Source organism: Mobula birostris, chromosome 1 (assembly GCF_030028105.1).
Source record: "Mobula birostris isolate sMobBir1 chromosome 1, sMobBir1.hap1, whole genome shotgun sequence".
Classification (NCBI taxonomy): domain Eukaryota; kingdom Metazoa; phylum Chordata; class Chondrichthyes; order Myliobatiformes; family Myliobatidae; genus Mobula; species Mobula birostris.
Genome location: NC_092370.1, coordinates 109712240 through 109733085, shown reverse-complemented (window position 1 = coordinate 109733085; position 20846 = coordinate 109712240). Strand labels below are relative to the sequence as shown.

The following is a 20846-nucleotide window of genomic DNA, read 5'->3' as shown; positions in this document are numbered from 1 at the left end:
TTGACAATACTCAAACCAGTGTCTCCTTCCGTTAAACTCTCTCGTCTCTTCATTAACATTTCCGAATGCTACTCCATTGTCTTACTTATCTCTCTCTCCTGAAGACAGGTGGCAGATCAACTGTTGATCCCACTGGTGCTAGCACAGGACAGTTAACATCTTAGTCTATGTGTACTTTTGTAACCCCCTCTTTCATCACAGGTGTTCTGTAGCAGTTGATGTTGGGACCACTTCTTTTTATGCTGTATACCAATGATTTAGATGGTGGAATAGATGACTTTGTTGCCAAGTTTGCAGATGATAGGAAGATTGGTGGAGGGGCAGGTAGTGTTGAGGAAACAGACTGTAGAAGGACTTAGATGAGGAGAATGGGCAAGAAAGTGGGAAATGAAATAGTATTGGAAAATGCATGGTCAGGCGTTTTGGTAGAAGAAATAAAGATGTAAACTGTTTTCTAAATGGGGAGAAAATCCAAAAATCTGAGATGCAAAGGAACTTGGGAGTACTTGTGCAGAACATCCTAAAGGTTAACTTGCAGGTTGAATCGGTGGTGAAGAAGGCAAATGCCGTGTTAGCATTCTTTTCAAGAGGTTGAGAATACAAGAGCATGGATGTGATGCTGAGGCTTTATATGGTACTGGTGAGGCCTCATTTTGAGTATTGTAAAGAATGCCAAGATCTTCATCTAAGAAAAGATGTGCTGGCATTAGAGGGGTTCAGAGGAGGTTCATAAGGATGATTCCAGGAATGAAAGGGTTATCATCTGAGGAACGTTTGATGGCTCTGGGTCTGTACTCATTGGAATTTAGATGGATGAGAAAGGATCTCATTGAAACCTTTCAAATGTTGAAAGGCCTAGACAGACGATGTGGAAAGGATGTTTCGCATGGTGGGGGAGTCTAGGACAGCAGGGCACAGCCTCAAGATAGAGGAGCATACATTTAAAACAGATGTGGAGAAATTTACTTAACCAGAGGGTGGTGAAGTTGTGGAGTTTATTACCACAGGCAGCTGTGAAGGCCAGGTCGTCGGGTGTATTTAAGGCAGAGCTTGATAGGGTCTTGATTGGACATGGCATCAAAGGTTACGGGAAGAAGGCTGGGGAGTGACGCTGACGAGGGGGATAAAAAAAAGGATTAGCCATGATTAAATGGCAGAACAGACTTGATGGGCAAAATGGTCTAATTTTACTCCTTTGTCTTATGGTCTAAATCCTTATTTCCCCCCCCCCCCCCCCCAACAGGCCCTGCTCTTCCCCATCTGCCGGCCAACCCTTTGGTTTCTTCATTACATTGGTATGAACTTCCCTCTGATGGTGAGATATTGCAGAGTGTGAGGAAGGAAACTCAAATAGGAATCTTGCTCTTAATGTTTTCCTTTTATTTTCTGAAACAGGGAATAAGTGTACTCCTTTGTGACAAGCAGACTGATGGAGGTTTCCTTGTGCATCATTTCCTTTCCTTTTATCTCAAAGGTGAGTGGTGTTTCCTACTTGGGTGCAGCATTGTATTTGGTGTGTGGCAGAATGCCAGAAATCTTGTGCTCCTGAATGCATTACGCTTTCTGAGATTGTATAGGTTCTTTTAGTGGAATAAATATCTCACTGTATTCAAGAGCTCATGTCATCATTCTGACCCACCTTTTTACTCTGGTATCTTCCCACTTCCTTCTCAGTCCTGAGGAGGGTCTCAGCCCGATACATTTACTGTTTACACTTCTCCATAGATGCAGCCTGACCTGCTGAGTTCCTCTGGCATTTTGTGTGTGTTGCTTTGGATTTTCAGTACCTGCAGACTCTCTTGTGTTTATGATTGGACACATCATTATCGTGTGTTGTGATGGCTAGATGGTTGGAGGCTGGTTTAATCAAGGAATATCCAAGGTCAATTGAGATAACAGATACATACAGTATAACCTCTGTTTATTCTGAAAAGAATATATCGTGGTAACTGTTTATTTATGATTAAAGTTTAAGTTCTGGAAATACCTATCAGGTTCCATGCTCTCTGTATGTAGATGTCAACTTTCAGGTTGATGACCTTTCATTCGAACTGAGAATAATTGGAATTAAGTTTTGTGATTAAGAAAGCAAGATAAAATAACAGAAAAGAAGGAAGACTTGCTGTAAGGTGGAATGAACGCAGGGAGAAACGAACTGATAAAAGGTATGATCTTGCAAGATTAAAGAGACTTCTCCTTGAACATATTTAAAGATTTTTCCTCAACTGCTGTCTGTGGTAGAGAATTTCACTGGTTCACCAATCTGTGAAGAAGTCTCTCCTTATTTGAAAAAGGATCTACTGATTTCCCAGCGTGTATGATGAATAAACTGTTCCTGGGCTTCCAGACAGGTACAGATATCAATTTTAACCGAAGTTTCGATGACGAACTCTGCCATCTTCATCAGGAATGATTCCTGGGGTTGTCTAGTCCAGAAGCATTTATACCACAGTTGTCTGTCCCTCCTGATTGGTCAGTCCTCTTCCAACCAGGTTTCTGCTGTCCCACCTTGCTTATAATCAAATTCCAGTTCTTACTTAGATCAAGACCTTCGTCTTTGTTAACATTCTTTTCCTCCAATTTTATTTCAATGGCTTCCTTCGCCAGGCGGTCCCAAAAGCCATTGGTGCAGCACAGTCGTCACGTGCTGTCGTAGTCAATCCTATGACAGTTGTGATTGCAGTGTTCCGCTACTCCTGATTTCTCCAGGTAAGCCAAATGATTAATTCAATTAGAGTCAAGGTGGGACAGCAGAAACTGATTGGATATGGACTAACCAATCAGGAGGGATGAATGACTGGGGTATAAATACCACGGGACTAGACATGCCCAGGCATCAATCCTCATGAAGATGGCAGAGTTTGTCATTGAAACATCTATTAAAATCAATACCTGTACCCAGCTGGAAATCTGAGAGGAGTTTATTTCCACTTATTTCATTCCTAAATTCCTACCTTGTATACTTAGGCTGTAACTCTTAGTTTTGGACTAGCCTACCAAAGGAACTTCCTTACTACATTTACTCTGTTCTGTCTATCTAGATTTTCTAAGCTTCAATGAGTTCCTCTCTCATTTCTCTGAACTCTAGTGGATATAAGCTCAACCATCCCAATCCTTGATTCTCTGTCAGTCCTGACATTTCTGGAATCACTCCAGTAAACTTTGCTGTACTCCCTCTATAGCAGGGCTTCCTAACCTTTTTTATGCCATGGACCAATACCATTAAGCAAGGGGTCTGGGTGGGAACCCCTGCCCTATAGCAATAATATCCTTCCTCTGATGAGGACAAAATCGCAATACTCAGGGTATGGTGTCATCAAAGCCAGATGCAGTTGATGAAAGGCATTCCTGCTCCTGTACTCAAATCTTCCTGCTGTGAAGAACAACATATCATTTTCTTCCTTCAACAGCTGCTGCACCTGCATGCTTATTTTCATTTATTAGTGTACCGTGACACCCAGTACATGTTGTACTTCCATGACTAATCTACCACTTCTGATAATCTGCTCCTTTGTTTTTTGCTGTCAAAGTGGAGATTCTCTCAAGTTAAGTCAAGTTCATTGCCATTTAACTGTACAGTATACATTTGTTTACATGTCATTATAGCGGTCAGATCATTTGCCTATCCAAATCGCACTCGAGCATTTCAACAAACCCATCAAAGCTCGAATCCCCACCCACATTTGTGTCATCACAGACCTGGAGATATTACATCTACATTTAATCCTCTCATCTTAACTTTCGGTGGATATTTTTAAAAGCTGAACTACCACATCATTCACTGTCTACCATTTGGAAAAAGACCCATTTATACCTATGGTTTATTTATTGTTTGCTAATCAGTTCTCTTCTTCTAATATCTTGGTCTCAAAATAACATGTTTTAATTTTGTACACTAATCTCTTAAAGTCTATATATATACATATATATTTCTCTTCCCACCCCCAATCCATTCAACTAAGTGCGTACTCAAGAAATGCCAGGAAACGTCAAGCACATCTTCCTTTTCATAAATCCATGCTGACTTTGAGAGTTGCTATCACTGTCTTTGAATACTCAGCTATTACAGAATTTTCCCACTACCAATGTCAGTGTAAGTGTTCAATAATTCTCTTGCTTTCTTTCCTTATTTATAAATAGTGATGTTATAATAATTGGCCTCCAATCTACAGAAACTGATTCATTTTCAAATCTACTATTTCTGTAGTCATTCCCTTAACCACTATGGGAGTGTTCACTTTCAGCCCATGGGGATTTATTGGCCTTCAATCCTTCCAGTTTTCTTCACAGCATTTCTCTACTAAAGATGCTTTCCTCAGTTCCTCCCTTCGCAACATGCTAAATTTCCTCACATTTTCTGTATGTTATTCGTTTCCTCATTTGTGGAAACAGAGCCAGAGTAACCCTTCATTTTTTTTCCTCTTCCCACCAACGCCCCTCATGTTCTGAGGAAGAATTGCTAACCCAATACTGTACATTGTCAAGTTTCTCCTTGAATGGATGCTGTTCGGTTAGTTGTGTTCTTTCAGCATTTGCTTTTATTTGTTCAGTTTGTGTGCCATTTCTTCCCCGTTATAAATTCCCCTTCTGATTGCCTTCACATTATTTCTGTTTCTCAGTGTACTTACAGAATCTTTCACAATCATGTTTTATGTTCTGTGTAAGCTTGTTTTTGTACTCTACCTTCCTCCCTTTAATTAATCCTTTGATCCTCCTGTTATTGAGTTCCAAATTGTTCCCAGTGCTCAAGTCTGTTGCTTTTTCAGGGCAGTTTATACATTCTCTCTCTTGGATTCTGTACAAATCCAGTTGATGTTTAACCATTCCGATCCTGCTGTGGCTGGTCCAACATTAACCCTTAAATATGATTTCTGATCTCCCCTTGTCAACCCCAGTTTCATATTATTGTAATTTCTTTCACTTAGACTCAGAATTTTCAACATAAATCAACAACACGTTTCCATCTTAATGAAGTATTCTTTCATGTGACGCTGCAAAGCCACTTTGAGAAAAGCTATCAGATTGCTAATTCATCCATTTTCTGAGGGCAGCAGAATAGCATAGCAGTTGGCAAAACATATTACAGTACCAGTGACACAGGGTCAATTCCTGCTGCTCTCTGTAAGGAGTTTGTATGTTCTCCCCATGAATGCATGAGGTTTCTTTGGATGCTCCGGTTTCCTAACACATTCCAAAGCTGTGGTCACATGGATGTAATTTGGCAGTGCTTGCTCAGTGGACCGGGAGGGCCTGTTACCATGCTGTATCTCTAAATTACTCACTGATGAGTTTAGGATGGCCTGCTTTCTTATTGGTTCCTCTGTGTATAGGCCTAAAAAAAGCCACTATTATTTCTAATGTACTGTACATGTGGATTCAAGAGGACCATGATTACTGATGTTTCCTTTTGTAAGCGCCTCTAATTTTATATTTAATGTCATCCCCAGCATCACTACTGAGTCCTGATGAAGGGTCTCAGCCTGAAATGTTGACTGTTTACTCTTTTCTACTGATGCTGGCCGACCTGCTGCGTTTCTCCAGCCTCTTGTGTGTGTGTGTTGCTTGGACTTCAAGCGTCTGCAGATTTTCTCGTGTTTGTGATTGGACTACCACTGTTTAAAGGTCCAAGTATAATTCCCACTAGTATTTTCTGCCCCTTGATATTTTTAGCTCTAGCCGTACGGGTTTGATACGATCCAGGTCAGTATCCTTCCACAATGTTGTGTTTGAACTCCTCTTTAACCAGCAAAGGTACACTATTGCCTTTACCTTTTTTTGCCTGAATATCCTAAATCGTAAACACCCTTGCATCTTCTGCACAGTCATTTTGTTTTGTCATACGCACAAGTGCATGTATGCACAGGTGAAATGAAAAACTGACTTGCAGCATATCTAGTCCTAATTCCAGCTCTAGCCATGTCTCTCTCCTAAATTCCAATTATTATACTCATTTTTGTTCATAATTCATCCACCTTATTGCAGATGCTCTGCACATTAAGACACAAAACCTGAGAGTCAGAATCAGGTTTATCATCACTGACATGTGTTGTGAAATTTGTTATTTTGCTACAGCAGTACAGTGTGAATTCATGACAATTACTGTAAGTTAATAAATAAATGGTGCAAAAGGTGACTAACAAGGTAGTATTCGTGGACCATTCAGGAATCTGATAGTGGAGGGAAGAAGCTGTTCTTAAAACTTTGACTGTGGGTCTTCAGGCTCCTGTACCAACTCCCTGATGTGAAGAGAGCATGTCTCAGATGATGAGGATCTGTAATGATGGATGCCACCTTCTTGATGCCTCTTGGAGGTGGTGGGGCAGTATGTGCCAGTGATGGGACTGATGGAACTACAACCCTCTGCAATCTTTTTGTGATTCTGTGCTTTGGAGACTCCACAGCAGGCTGTGATGTAACTGATCAAATTGCTGTCCACTGTAGATTTGCATTTAAGACTTTTTGTCCTCTTGGCATTATTTTGTACACTGTTCCGCTTGATTTTCATCCTCCATTTCTGTCATCCACTTGTGCTTTTACTCTCCAGTTCTTTGTTTTTCTTTCCTCTACATCAAAGCATAGGTTTTCATTCTTCTGCCATTTTGTCTAATCTCTTCTCTATAGCACAGGGAAACATTCCCCTGGGGTGTTGGCCCTGTTTCTGCCCAAGTGCAAACTGTCCAACTTTTACTGGTCCAACCTTTCCAGAACTAGTCCCATTGTTCGAGGAGTTTGAACCTCTCCACTTTACACAATTCCTCTAGCCACGTACTAAACTGATGTTATCATCCTCTTTTTGCTAACTAGCATGTGGCACTAGTAGTGATCCTGAGAATACTACCTTTGTCTGTCTTTTAATTTTCTTTCTGTTTCCGTAACTTCAGCTTGTAGGATCTGTTCTTTTTTAACTACCTTTAGTATGGGTATTGACTGTTCACTCCTCTCTCCTTCAGAATGTCCTGCAGCCACTCACAAACATCCTTGACCCTCCCACCAGAGTTACAACATACTATCTTAGAATCTTGCATCTGGCCACAGAAATTCCTGTTTGTGCTCTTTGCAGTTGAGTACACCATCTTAATCCTTGTAATTTTAGATGTCTTTTCACTGTCCTATATACCATCAATATTTGTGCCATCTGCAAGCCTTGTGGATCGTGGGCTTGCTGCCTCGGATTCCTGGGAAGGATATTTATATACTGTGCATTGACTAGAATACATTTTGCAAACACACCCGACACAAATCTTCTACTCACTTTACCTCTTTCATTCACTCACTCATATTTCTCTTACTTCTCCAAGGAAGTCAGCTGCAAATATCAGACCTGCTCAGTGTGGCATATTTAAAGATTTGTTGATGATTTCATCCCTTCTATTTGAAGATTGGATATAATAGGGGCCTAAGTTTGTTTGAGCTCTTCAGATTTTCCATGAGTCATATTTTAAAATAAACATTCCTGTGGAGTATAGTTTTTCCTTGTAAAGAATCCAGGATTAGAATAAAGCAACTGTATTGGGGGGTAATTGTAGCTGAGGTCTTTCCAGTTGCAGCCAGAAAGACTAAATTTGCCATGTGAAGGGTGTGATCCTTAAGTTCAAGTTCACAAGTTTATTGCTATTCAACTGCATACATATGCACAGTCAAATGAAACAATGTGCCTCCGGATTAAATGCACAACACAGTACATATAACACATAAAGTAATATTACGATAAATTAACAAATAGTAAAATAAGTTTTAATTCTCCCATGTGAGGTATTATTTTCAGCTCATCAAAATGTATTTCAGGTAAAGTCTGTTGGCATCTACCTGTATACATGTACATATTTCACATATATAACCATATAATGTATACAGAAACGTCAGATGTTTCTCTTTTAAAGCACTGCAGTACACATAACACACAAACCTTATCCTAACTTATAAAGGTAAGGATAAAATCTACAGGTGAATCACACATAAAAACCAAACTAAAGCGCATTTGAGTTTTCTATTGAACCAGCTAATGAATAGAAACATTTTTGAAGGTTTTCATCGCTCCCTTTCTCTCTCGCTCCTTTGGTCCTCACTCACATGATTGTGGCATGCAAGCCTTTGGTCGTTTTCTTCACAGAACAAGAATTTTAAGTTGTACAGTATATTGTATGCATCCCCTGATGTAAACTGGAACAATTGAATTAAAATGGTAGAGAACAGAATACATAAGAATTTGCAGGTCCTTTGAAAAGGACAAATATGAAATATAAAGGAAAAGAATTTGATTAGCGGAGCTAATATTGGCACTAGTGGAATGGTGAGAGTGGAAGGTAGAAGTGGGAGATAAAGCAAAGATGTGGGGCCTTCAACAAATCAGAGGCCAAAGCAAAGTTTCTTCATCAAAAGTAAAGTTAGCTTGCAGTCAGACTGTCAGGAAGGGCAGGCAGGTGATGGGACTCTGCAGCCAACGGGCTGAGTATCAAAACATTAGGGATGAAGAATCAGAAAGGATAGCAAATACGGTACCCAAGGTGTTATATCTGAATGTGTGTAGTATAAGAAATAAGGAAGGGTAAGACAAAGGAGCACATATCAATCTTCATAGAGGGATCAGAAGTGGAGAGAGTGAGCAGCTTGAAGTTCCTGGGTGTCTAGATCTCTGAGGATCTAATCTGATCCCAACATACTGTTGTCATAAAGAAGGCACGACAGTGGCTATACTTCATTAGGAGTTTGAAGAGGTTCAGCATGTCAATAAATACACTAAAAAAACTTCTATAGTTGTATTATGGAGAGCATTCTGACCGGCTGCATCACTGTGTGGTATGGAGGGGCTACTGCACAGGACCGAAAGAAGCTGCAGAAGGTTGTAAATTTCGTCAGCTCCATCTTGGGCAGTAGCCTACAAAGTACCAGGATATTCTTTAAGGAGTGGTGTCTCAGAATTATTAAAGACCTCCAGCACCTAGGGCATGCCCTTTTCTGTTACCATCAGGTAGGAGGTACAGAAGCCTGAAGGCACACACTCAGTGATTCAGGACAGCTTCTTCCCCTCTGCCATCTGATTCCTAAATGGACATTGAAGCTTTGGACACTAGCTCACTTTTTAAAAAAAATATACGGTATTTCTGTTTTTGCACTTTTTAAAATCTATTCAATATTCGTAATTGATTTATTATTTTTTAAAATTTTATTTATTATTATTTTTCTGCTAGGTTATGTATTACATTGAACTGCTGCTGCTAAGTTAACAAATTTCACGTCACATGCCAGTGACAATAAACCTGATTCTGATTCAGAGATGATCTTGTTGCTCTATTGCAGATTGCCAGGTATGATGTTGTAGCCATCACTGAATTGTGGCTGAAGGATGGTTGTAGTTGAGAGCTAAATGTTCAAGGTTACACGTTATATTGGAGGGATAGGAAGGTAGGCTGAGGGGGTGGTGTGGCTCTACTGGTAAAGAATGGTAGAAAGATGTGACATAGGATCGGAAGATATTGAATCCTTGTTGGTTGAGTTAAGAAACTGCAAGGGTAAAAGGACATTGATGGTAGTTATATGCAGGCCTCCCAACAGTGGCTGGGAGGTGGACCACAGATTACAACAGGAAATAGAAAAGGCGTGTCAAAAGGACAATGTTATGGTAGTCATGGGAGATTTTAACATGCAGGTCAATTGGGAAAATCAGGTTGGTCATGGATCTCAAGAAAGTGAGTTTGTTGAATGCCTACGAGATGGCTTTTTTTAGGGCAGTTTGTTATTGAGCCTACTAGGGGATCAGCTATACTGGATTGGCTGTTTTGTAATGAACCGGAGGTGATTAGGGAGCTTAAGGTAAAAGAATCCTTAGGAGCAGTGATCACAATATGATTGAGTTCAACTTGAAATTTGATAGGGAGAAAGAAAAGTCTGACACAACAAGAGTGGAGTAAAGGAAATTACAGTGGTATGAGAGAGGAGTTGGCCAAAGTAAATTGGCAGGAGCTGCTGGCCGGGATGTCAGGACAGCAGAAATGGCGTGACTTCTGGGGAAAAATGAGGAAGGTGCAGGACGTATGTATTCCAAAAATGAAGAAATATTCAAATGGTAAAATAGTACAACCATGGCTGACAATGGAAGTCAAAGCTACTGTAAAAAGCAAAAGAAAGGGCATACAACAAAGCAAAAAATAGTGGAAAGATAGAGGATTGGGAAGTTTTTAAAAACCTATGAAGGGCAACGAAAAAATCATTAGAAGGGAAAAGATGAAGTATGAAAGCAAGTGAGCAAATAATATCAAAGTGGATAGTAAGGTTTTTTCAAATGTATTAAAAATAAAAGAGAAATGAGAATGGATATAGGACCACAAGAAAATGAGGGAAGAGAAATAACGGGGGACAAGGAGATGGCTGATGCATCAGTCTTCACTGTGGAAGACACTAGCAGTGTGCCAGATGTTGTAGTGTGTGAAGAGAAGTGGGTGCAATTACTACTACAAGGCAGAAGGTGCTCAAAAAGCTGAAAGAGCTAAAAGTACATAAGTCACCTGGACCAGATGAACTGCACTCTAGGGTTGTAAAAGAGGTAGTGTTAGAGGTTGTGGTGGCATTAGAAATGATCTTTCAAAAACCATTGGACTCTGGCGTGGTGCCAGATGATTGGAAAAGTGCAAATGTCACTCCACTCTTTAAGAAAGCAGGGTGAAATTATAGACCAGTTAGCCTGACCTCAGTGACTAGGAAGATGTTGGAGTCAATTGTTAAGGATGAGGTGATGGAGTACTTGGTGACACAGGTCAAGATAGTGTCATGTGACCAGCAACAATGTATATAGATTGAGTCAGGTTTTAAAAACAAACATAAACATTCATTGAACTCTACAACTCCACTTTAAAACGAAACTGCGTCATGAGTCAAATACACAGCATAACAGAGTAACTGACGAATTAAGCAACAAATCAACCTGCGTAATAACAGGGGTTTTCCATTACATACCTATTGAGAACATGTCATCACATGACCTCACACTGGCAGGAAAATTACATCACCCCACCATCACAAGACCATTACATCATGCTCACAAGATACTCAATTACATCATGGTCATAAGACAGTCACAAGATACCCACGAGGTATGTAACAATAGTACAAAGTCAGCATGGTTTCCTTCAGGGAATATCCTGCCTGACAAATCCTTTGGAATCCTTTGAGGAGATTACAAGTAGGATAGATAAAGGGGATGCAATGGATGTTGTATATTTGGACTTACAGCAGGCCTTTGACAAGATGCCACACATGAGGCTGCTTACCAAGTTAAGAGCCCATGGTATTACAGGAAAATTACTAATATGGTTAGAGCATTGGCTGATTGGTAGAAGGCAGCGAGTGGGAATAAAAGGATCCTTTCCTGGTTGGCTGCCAGTGACTAGTGGTGTTCCTCAGGGGTCGGTGTTGGGACCACTTCTTTTTATGTTGTATATCATTGATTTAGTTGATGGAATAGATGGCTTTATTGCCAAGTTTGCAGATGATACGAAGATTGGTGGAGGGGCAAGTAGTGTTGAGGAAATGGGTAGGATGCAGAAGGACTTAGACAGATTAGGAAAATGGGCAAGAAAGTGGCGAATGAAATACAGTGTTGGAAATGCATGGTCATGCACTTTGTTAGTAGATGTAAATGTGTGGACTATTTTCTGAATGGGGAGAAAATCCAAAAATCTGAGATGCAAAGGGACTTTGGAGACCTAGAACACCCTATAGGTTAACTTTGCAGGTTGAGTCAGTGGTGAGGAAGGCAAAGGCTAGGTTAGCTTTCATTTCAGGAGGTCTAGAATACAAAGGCAAGGATGTGATGCTGAGGCTTTATAAGGTACTGGCGAGGCCTCGTTTTGAGTATTGTGAACAGTTTTGCAAAAGATATGCTGGCATTAGAGGGGTTCAAAGGAGGTTCACAAGGATGATTCCAGGAATGAAAGGGTTATCATACGAGGAAAGTTTGATGACTCTGGATCTGTACTCACTGGAATTCAGAAACCTTTCAAATGTTGAAAGGCCTAGACAGAGTAGATGTGGAAAGGATGTTTTTATGGTGGGAGAGTCAAGGACAAGAGGGCACAACTTCAGGATAGAGGGGTGCCCTTTTAAAACAGAGATGTGGAGAAATTTCTTCAGCCAAAGGGTTGTGAATGTCAAATTTGTTGCCACATGCAGCTGTGGAGGCCAGGTCGTTGGGTTTATTTAAGGCAGAGATTGATAGGTTCTTGATTGGACATGGCATCAAAGGTTACGGGGAGAAGGCTGGGAACTGGGGTTGAGGAGAAGAAAAAGGATCAGCCATGATTGAATGGCAGAGCAGACTTGATGGGCCAGATGGCCTAATTCTACTCCTGTGTCTTATGGTCTAAAATAGGATCAAAGTAAGTAATATATTGCAGGAAAATACTGAAGGAGGTGAAGCAAAGCCAAAGAGCTCTGCAATGGTTCTGTTGTTTCCCTCAGGTTTTGGAAATTTTCCCAAAGTTCTGCACAATATTTCTGTTGCTGGGAATGTAGCAAATAATGACTTTGTACTGTATTTGTCCTTGATGAGAAGCTATATTCATTAAACATGATTATGAACTTGCCTTTAATGAAAATGATCCCATTTAAAATAGATGCATCTTTTCTAGCTATCTTCCTTCCCCTCCCTCCCCGCCCCACTTTTTTTTTTATTCTGTTATCTTCCCCCTTCCTTTCCAATCCTGAAGAAGGGTCTCGGACAGAAACGTCGACTGTTTGTTCTTTTCCATAGGTGCTGCCTGACCTGCTGAGTTCCTCCAGCATTTTGTATGTGTTGGTTTGAATCCCTTTCTTTTCTTTTTGGTAAATGATCAATTATAAGCTGATACCACTTCCGATTAAGGCCTTTATACATTTGCTTGAGCAGCGTGGTAACGTACCATTGACCTGGGTTCAGTTCCCATTACTGTGGGTTTCCTCCGGGTGCTCTGGTTTTATCCCACAGTCCAAAGACATACCGATTGGAATATTAATTGGTCATTGTAAATTGTCCCGTGATTAGGTTGGGATTAAATCAGGCGATTGCTGGTCAGCACAGCTTGAAGGGCGGGAAGAGCCTATTGAGCGTGGTTTCTCAACAAAATAAAATGTTAACTTATTACATTTTCCACGAAGGTATTAAATTTTTTGTTTACTCTCTTGTAAGGTTATGGAATTGAAATTAGAATTTTTGATCAATATCATTGCGATTTGTGTGGCTAGACCTGTGGAACAAGTGAAAGTAGCTACATGCTTAGCTACATAGATGGGGTAGAATGATTAAACTGGTTTAAGGGTATACTTGGGTAGAATTTCACATCCCTTGATTTTGTTGCTAGAAGGGAGGATTTGACAAAGTTCTCTTGTATGTGTCCTCTGTATTTAAATACGTTACACTTTGAGAAAATATGATCTGTAATGAGGTTCCTTTTTCAGCCTAGATAGTTTCTACAATTTTAGCATTAAGTTCCACAAATTGAAAAAGAATATTTCTGATGTTCTATACAACTCAATGAAGCCGATTTGATTAAAAGCAAAAAAAGTTTGAAACACTCCAGAGGTTAGATAGCAGCAAGTGAAAGAAATTTCTGATAACTTGCTTTTTCTGTTAAAAACAGAATTGGCCAGTTCTGCTGTAGGTTATTCACCTGTAATATTTGCTGAATTTTTATCTTTCCACTTAAACAGCTCTGCATTTCACAGTATTTGCATGTTTCTTTGTTTGTGTTCTATCTCCCTAACTAGTTAATCTAGCAACCAGAATTGCTTCAATAGTTTATCGCTACATCAACCCTGAGCTCACCTCAGATTTTCTCTGTTCTATCCATTCATCTTTCACTCTCTCCAACTTCTTTTCTCTTTCCCAGTGTTGAAGGAGAATCTTTGACCTGAAGCATTAACTACTTTTCTTTTCTCCATTGCTGCTGAAGTTTTTCCCCCAGTGTTTTAATACCTGATACTCATCAAAAAATAAACTTTTCTGCTCAAAGGTTTTTTCAACTTCCGACATTCTCTGTTTTTGTTTTGGGTTTCTGTCATGTGTGGGTTTTTTTAATGCTTAACATTACTAGCAGGCTTGGCTCCTTTCAGAAACCTGGTGGCAAGTTCTAGCAGTTTAAGCCCTGTGACAAACATAACAGGTTTATGTTGAAACTGCAGCATGAAAGCTGGTCTTTCAGTCAAACTGTCGATGTTCCTGCTCTATTAGAGCCCACACCCACTCAAATTACCCTTTGCTTACTCTCTTGAATAACTTTCAATCATCCTCCCTGTTTATGCCAACCCTCCCAGAAGTACTAAATTCAATCACTCCACAGGTGAAGAAATAAATTAATTTGATATTTTAGTAGTTCTTTGTTCTGCATTCCAAGCATGAATATTTCAACACAACTCAATCAAACCCCTTGACACAACTCAATCAAGCCCCCACATAATTTTTAAGACTTTTATGGCACTTTTGTTATTTATTTTGACAATATTACAAGAAAGTTTATGAGTAACAAGCTGATCCTAATTGTTTTATTAGCAGCTATATATTCCTTAATATCTTAATAAAAGCATGTACGTGCAGGTATTTTGTACAGCTTGTATGTATATTAATTGTGGTTAAAAATGATTCTGACTTTGGCGGACTGTGGAATTTCCTTTAAGCTGTGTTTTTTCAGCTTGTGATTCAATTTCAGTAGAATATTTGGAATGGATTTGGAAGTTGCGGCTGATTTGGAACAAAAAACATTTTGAGGGGGTAAAGTGGAAATTTAAAAAAAAGCTTTCTCAGTAGTACTGAGCCTAATGTTAATTTGTTTTGCAGGAGGTTGCAAAGTTTGCTTTCTTGGCCTGCTTCAGTCATTCAGTCATTACAGTCTTGTTGCCCAAAAGCTGGTAAGTTTGGATGAAGTACTTGGCAACAATTTTTAAATGTTAAAGTTTCCCTTTTGCGTATGAATAGGTGTGTTTTATTTTTAATTTTGTTGACATTTTATCCTGGTGGTTCTACATATTTATTTTATTATTCCTCTTCTAATTCACTTGGTCAGTGAATTTTATACTGGAATATAATTTGGATGAATGTCAGGTCTTCAACTTTGGTCTACATAATGGGAAAGTGGAGTACTTGTTAAATCATGAGAGATTGGTGATGTTTGTACATATAGACTGATAGTTAAAGGGAAACAAACATCCAGGCACAACAAGTGATTAATAGGTTAAGTGAGTAGGCAACTTCCCACTCATGGAGTACAATGGAAGGAAAAATATCCACTTTGGAAGGAAAAATGGAAGAGCAAATTATTATTTAAATGGTAAAAGATTGCAGCATACTGCTTTGCAGAGGGGCTTGGGGGTGCTTGTGTATGAATCACAAAAGTTTGGTTTGCAGATGCAGCAGGTTATCAAGGAGGCAATTGGGATATTGGCCTTCACTGCTAGAGGGATTGAATTTAAGAGCAGGGAGGTTATACTGCAATTATATAGGATACTGGTGAGGCTTCATCTGGAGTACTGCATGCAGTTCTGGTCTCCTTACTTGAGGAAGCATATACTGGCTTTCAAGGCAATGCAGAGGAAGTTCAGCAGGTTGACTCCGGAGATGAGGGGGTTAGACTATGAGGAGAGATTGAGTCGCCTGGGACTGTACTCACTGGAATTCAAAAGAATGAGAGGAGGTCTTATAGAAACATAAAATTATGAAAAAGGATAGATAAGATAGAGGCAGGAAAGTTGTTTTTACTGGTAAGTGAGACTGGAACTTGGGGTCATAGTCTCAAATTTTGGGGGAGTAAATTTAGGACGGAGATGAAGAGGAACTGCTGTTCCCAAAGAGTGGTGAATCTGTGGATTATTTGCCCAATGAAGCACTGGAGGCTACCTCAGTAAATATATTTAAGACAAGGTTGGGTAGATTTTTGCATAGTAGGGGAATTAAGGGTTATGTGGAAAATGCAGGTAGGTGGAGATGAGTCCATGGCCAGATCAGCCATGATCTTATTGAATGGCAGAGCATGCTCGACAGACCAGATGGCCTACTCCTGCTCCTATTTTTTTTTACGTTTTTATGTTCTTATGCTCTTATGATTTTGCAATTGTGTAGGGTCTTGGTGAGACTGAATTTGGAGGACCGTGTACCACTTTCATCTCCTTACTTAACAAAGGATATACTTGGAGGAAAAGCAGTGAAGATTCATCAGATTAATTCCAGGAATGGCACCTTTGCATATGAAAAGAGATTGAGTGGACTAGTATCGTAACCTGTAATTTGAGAGGGTAGTTCATCAAACCAACACAATTCATAAAGAGCTTGACAGGCTAGATGGAAAGGTGGTGTTTCCCTTGCTTGAGGACCAAGGGGCACATTTGGAGAATAAGGCATAAGCGTTAGCACTGAGATGAAGGGAAATTCCTTCCCTCAAAGTGGTGAGACTTTGAAATTCCTTACCAATGTGGATTGTGAAGTTTTTGCTTTATGTTCATTCAAAACATTATTAAAGGAATTGAACGAATTGTGATACAATATGACGCTGAGGTGGATGGTCAGCTGTGATTTTAATGAAAGGCAGAAGTATTTAAAAACTGGATGGGTTTTTAAATATTTGCCATTTCTGGTGTTTACTCATTTGTTGTCCTTTGTTTTGAAGCATTCTTTAAAAAGAATCTGTGCAGGAAAGATTTGCTTTCTAGAAATTTCTTACTGCATATATCTCATCATATTTTATTATGCATCCACATGTGTGGCTTGTGTGTTAACAGGGAGTTAATCTGTCTGCAGCCAGAGAGAAGGGACAGCTGGTATTTTTGGAAGGACTGCGCTCATCTCTTGACCTATTGCTTGATGATCAACAGGACAGTACTTTGCACAAATCATCCCCTCTGCAATTTCTAAGGTATTATAATTTCAAAGTCTTAGACAAATAATTATAAATTAGACGGAATGAATCTTTACTGGAGATTGCAGATTAATCTGTTCTTCAAGGCTTCCTCAAAAAGTTTTCTTTCTCTGATAGCTATATGGACAGGAAAGGAATAGAGGGTTATGGGCTGAGTGCAGGTCGGTGGGACTAGGTGAGAGTAAGAGTTCAGCACAGACTAGAAGGGCTGAGATGGCCTGTTTCGGTACTGTAATTATTATATGGTTATATGCAAGAATAAGAAATGCACAAAACAGACAACCTCTAGTTTGAAATGCTGTTCCAATCATTCTTGTTGGATCTGACAAATGGTCTTCCTTAAGGGAAGAAAGCAAGTTATTTTTTTACTAATCTTTAATAAAATCCCATGGCTGCTATTAAACTGCTACCGGTAAGCCCTTACGGTATTTGATTACATCAGACCATGCCAAATATTTCCTGATTCGCCCTGATCTTCCTTTTCCTTTTCATCATTGTCAGCTTCCCTCTGTTCCTCCCACCTTCTCTCATTCTGCCCACTCCCTTAATGTCTGTCATTTCCTGTATATGTCCTACCCCAATCTGGCTTCTTAAAGTGCATCACCTCGCACTTGTAGGGATTAATATTTATGCCAGTGCTCTGCCCAACTTTGCCTCTGATCTATACCCTATTGTAGTCTGAGACAATCTTCTTGTTACAGCACCAATTTTCTTGTATTCTGCAAACATTACAGTTACACCTTCTACACTCACATTCCTGCAGTACAATTTTGAATCAGGAATTTCATCCCACCATTGCCATCCATTTCCTATCATCAGCCTTGGATCTTGTATCTTAGCCTTCTGGGTCATCCTATAGTACTGAACCTTGTCATTGTCAGTGACAAGGTGACGTTGTCCTTGGGTTGTGAGCCTTGGTAATCATGCATGCATGCCAGCAAGATGAGCTGTGTGGCTTGCCAGGATTTGGGGTGGGGGGTTGCTGTCATGTCAATGGCACTTCAAGGCATGGGGAAAGGTGTCTGTGGTGAATGCCTTCCTACAGAATCTGGTTTATTATCACTGACATATTATGTGAAATTTGTTGTTTTTGCGGCAGCAGTACAGTGCAAAGATGTAAAAATCTTCAAATTACAGAAATAGTGCAAAAATACCCAATAACAAGGTAGTATTGATAGTCCATGGACCATGGAGAAATCTGATGGCAGAGGGAAAGGAGCTACTCCTGAATCATTGAGTGTGCATCACAGCTTGGTAAGGAGGCTCCAGTGCACAGAATTGCAAGACGCTGCAACCAGTCAGCGTGCTCTCCACCACATAGAACATAAAACTGTAGAGCACAGGAACAGACTCTTCTGTCCACAATGATGTGCCAAACCAATTAAATTAGTAATCAAATGGCCAACTCAACTAACCTTTTCCGATGACACAATATCAATATCTCTTCATTTTCCTCAACCAAGATGGTGCTGGTGAAAATTGTGGGCAGCTTACAAAACCTCTATATGTACCTCTTCTGAGCTACTCCCACTGAAATCTGCAGTATCATGCTTTTGAACCATCTTAATGAACTAGCGATTTCACGACCTTTGGAAGGACATGGCGGACTTAATTCTCAAGAGTTCAGGTACACCACCTTTAAACGGACGAAGGTCCATCACCACGGCCGTAAGGGAGAAGAGGAGGACTCCAAGACAGACCAAAATACTGGTGTATGAAACTTTGTCTACCCAGTATCTTGTTAGAAAATGTACATTTGCTGGACAACACGATTGAGGACCTCAGGAAAAGATTGCTGTATTGGAGGGTATTCCGGGATTACTGCACTCTGTGTTTCATGGAGACATGGCTAACTCAAGAAACACTGGATTTGATTGATCATATTTGAAGGCCTCTTAATACACAGAATGGACCAGTCTGCTGCTTTGGAGAAGACAAAATGTTGGGGGGGGAAGGGGGTCTGTGTTTCATGATAAACTCTTCATGGTTCTCAGACGTAGCGGCTTCGTCGCACTCTTGTTCCCCCAACCTGGAGCATCAAATGATTAGGTGCCAACCGTTCTACTTCTCCTCCATGATTCTGAATGCAGCTTCTGTACAGCTAAAGGTCGATGTTAAGCAGGAACACTATGTACCAAGTGCCTGCATCAGCAAACAAAAAACAGCCTAACCTGACCTCTTTCAAATCATTCTCAAGGATTTGAGGATTTCAGTCAGGTTCATTTGAAGAAATCTCTGCCCAACTATCAACAATATATCATCTGCAGCACCTGGGATCCAAATACACTCGACCACTGCTACACTACCATAAGAAATCTTTGGATCCCTACACTACATTTTGCAAAATCTGATAATGTGGCTGTCCTCCTCCTAACTGCATACAGTCAGAGGCTAAGGAGCAAGTTCCAGAAGTAAGGGCAACAAAGAGGTGGTCACGGGATGCGGAGGAGCAGCTGCAGGATTGCTTCGAGTCGATGGACTGGGCCATGTTCAAGGACTCATCAGAAGATCTGAATGAATACACCACGGTTGTCACAGACTTCCTAATGTTACGTACCCCGTAACTGGGTTGCCAAACCAGCAGAAATGGACCACTTTGTTGGAGTCTGGATTACTGGAACTAAGAAAGTTTTATTAAAGAAATAAGTAACACAGTACTCTAATAGTAAGGATATAAATGCAACAGGTTAGCAATGAATAAACACACATGTACACAGAACTAGGATAATAGGATCAATCAAGCTTTATCGCAGTCTAGGGGTAAAATGATCAGTCTCAAGTGACAGAGTTCAGTTCAGTTTCAGTTCGCAGTAATCGCTGTCGTGCCGTTGGGGAGAGAGAGAGAGAGGGAATGCTGATATTCAAATCGGATTCAACAGACCGACCTTTGTTCTTCACAGTTAGCTATCGGCGCGAGCCTTTTTTAATGTCTTCTGAGGTCACCGACTGTGACCCCTCCGTTCCGGATACAATCGTTCTTCTGCGGTGAACCCGGCACCCAGACAAGGGTGGACACACACACCAGGTTCCCGCCGACTGTACCTTCTCACCCTGTGCGTCTGTGGTTGGTCCTGCGACCAGACCTCCAAAACTCCCACCAACTTGTGGGGGCACACCGCTTTTCCAGGGTCTCGTTATCTCGTGGTGTCGTGTGTGTCCTTTGCCTTAGCGAACCTGTTCCTTTTATCCCCCTGCTAGGGTATTGCCTGTCCATCAAACTTCAAACGGTTCAGGTTCAAAGCAACCGGTCTCTGACAATACTCGGAACTGTGTCCCCTTTTCGTTAATCCCTCTCGTCTCTCTCTTATTAGCATTTTGAATGTTTCCCCCATTTGTCTCTCTCTTATCGGCATCTTCTGATAATTTGGTCTATTGTCACACTAAAACCAAACATAGATGAGTGTGTCCCCACAAAATTATTCAGAGTCTTTCCCAACCAGAAGCCCTGGGTGAACCATGAGATTCTCAATTGGCTGAGGACTAGATCAGTGTCATTCAGGCCTGGCAGCCAGTAAAATGCAAGAGGTCCAGGTACAACCTCCAAGAAGCCATTCCACATGCAAAGTGGCAATTCCAGACCAAACCTGAAGCACTGAAGGATGCTGGACAGCTGTGGCAGGGGTCGGATGTTCTCACTTCCTACCAAGTGAAACCAAGCGACATGGGTGACAACGTGGTTTCACTCTCAGATGAGCTCAGTGCCTTTTTGTGCTTGCTTTGACCATGAAAACATGGAGGCATCTTCGTGAACTCCCATAGCCCCTGATGACTCTGTGATTTCAGTCTCAGGCTGAAGTGAAAACCATGGAAATCATCCAACTAAGATAGAGTATCTGGCCGAATACTAAAGAGCTGTTCTAATCAATGGACTGGAGTGTTCACTGATATATTTAACCTCTCACTTTGGCAGACTGTGGTACCCATCCTGTCTGCTTCAAGCAGACTTCATTTATACCAGTGCCTAAGGAGCTG

General features: G+C 40.6%; 1 protein-coding gene across 1 annotated transcript in view; it reads left to right on the top strand.

Annotated features, from left to right (window-relative positions):
- elp6 (elongator acetyltransferase complex subunit 6) overlaps window positions 1-20846 on the top strand; it is a 44574-nt gene that overhangs the window by 8528 nt on the left and 15200 nt on the right. Inside the window, exons 2-4 of the mRNA XM_072260006.1 lie at window positions 1396-1474; window positions 14804-14874; window positions 16738-16871. Coding sequence (XP_072116107.1) covers window positions 1396-1474; window positions 14804-14874; window positions 16738-16871 — 284 coding nt within the window. The remainder of the gene's footprint in view (window positions 1-1395; window positions 1475-14803; window positions 14875-16737; window positions 16872-20846) is intronic.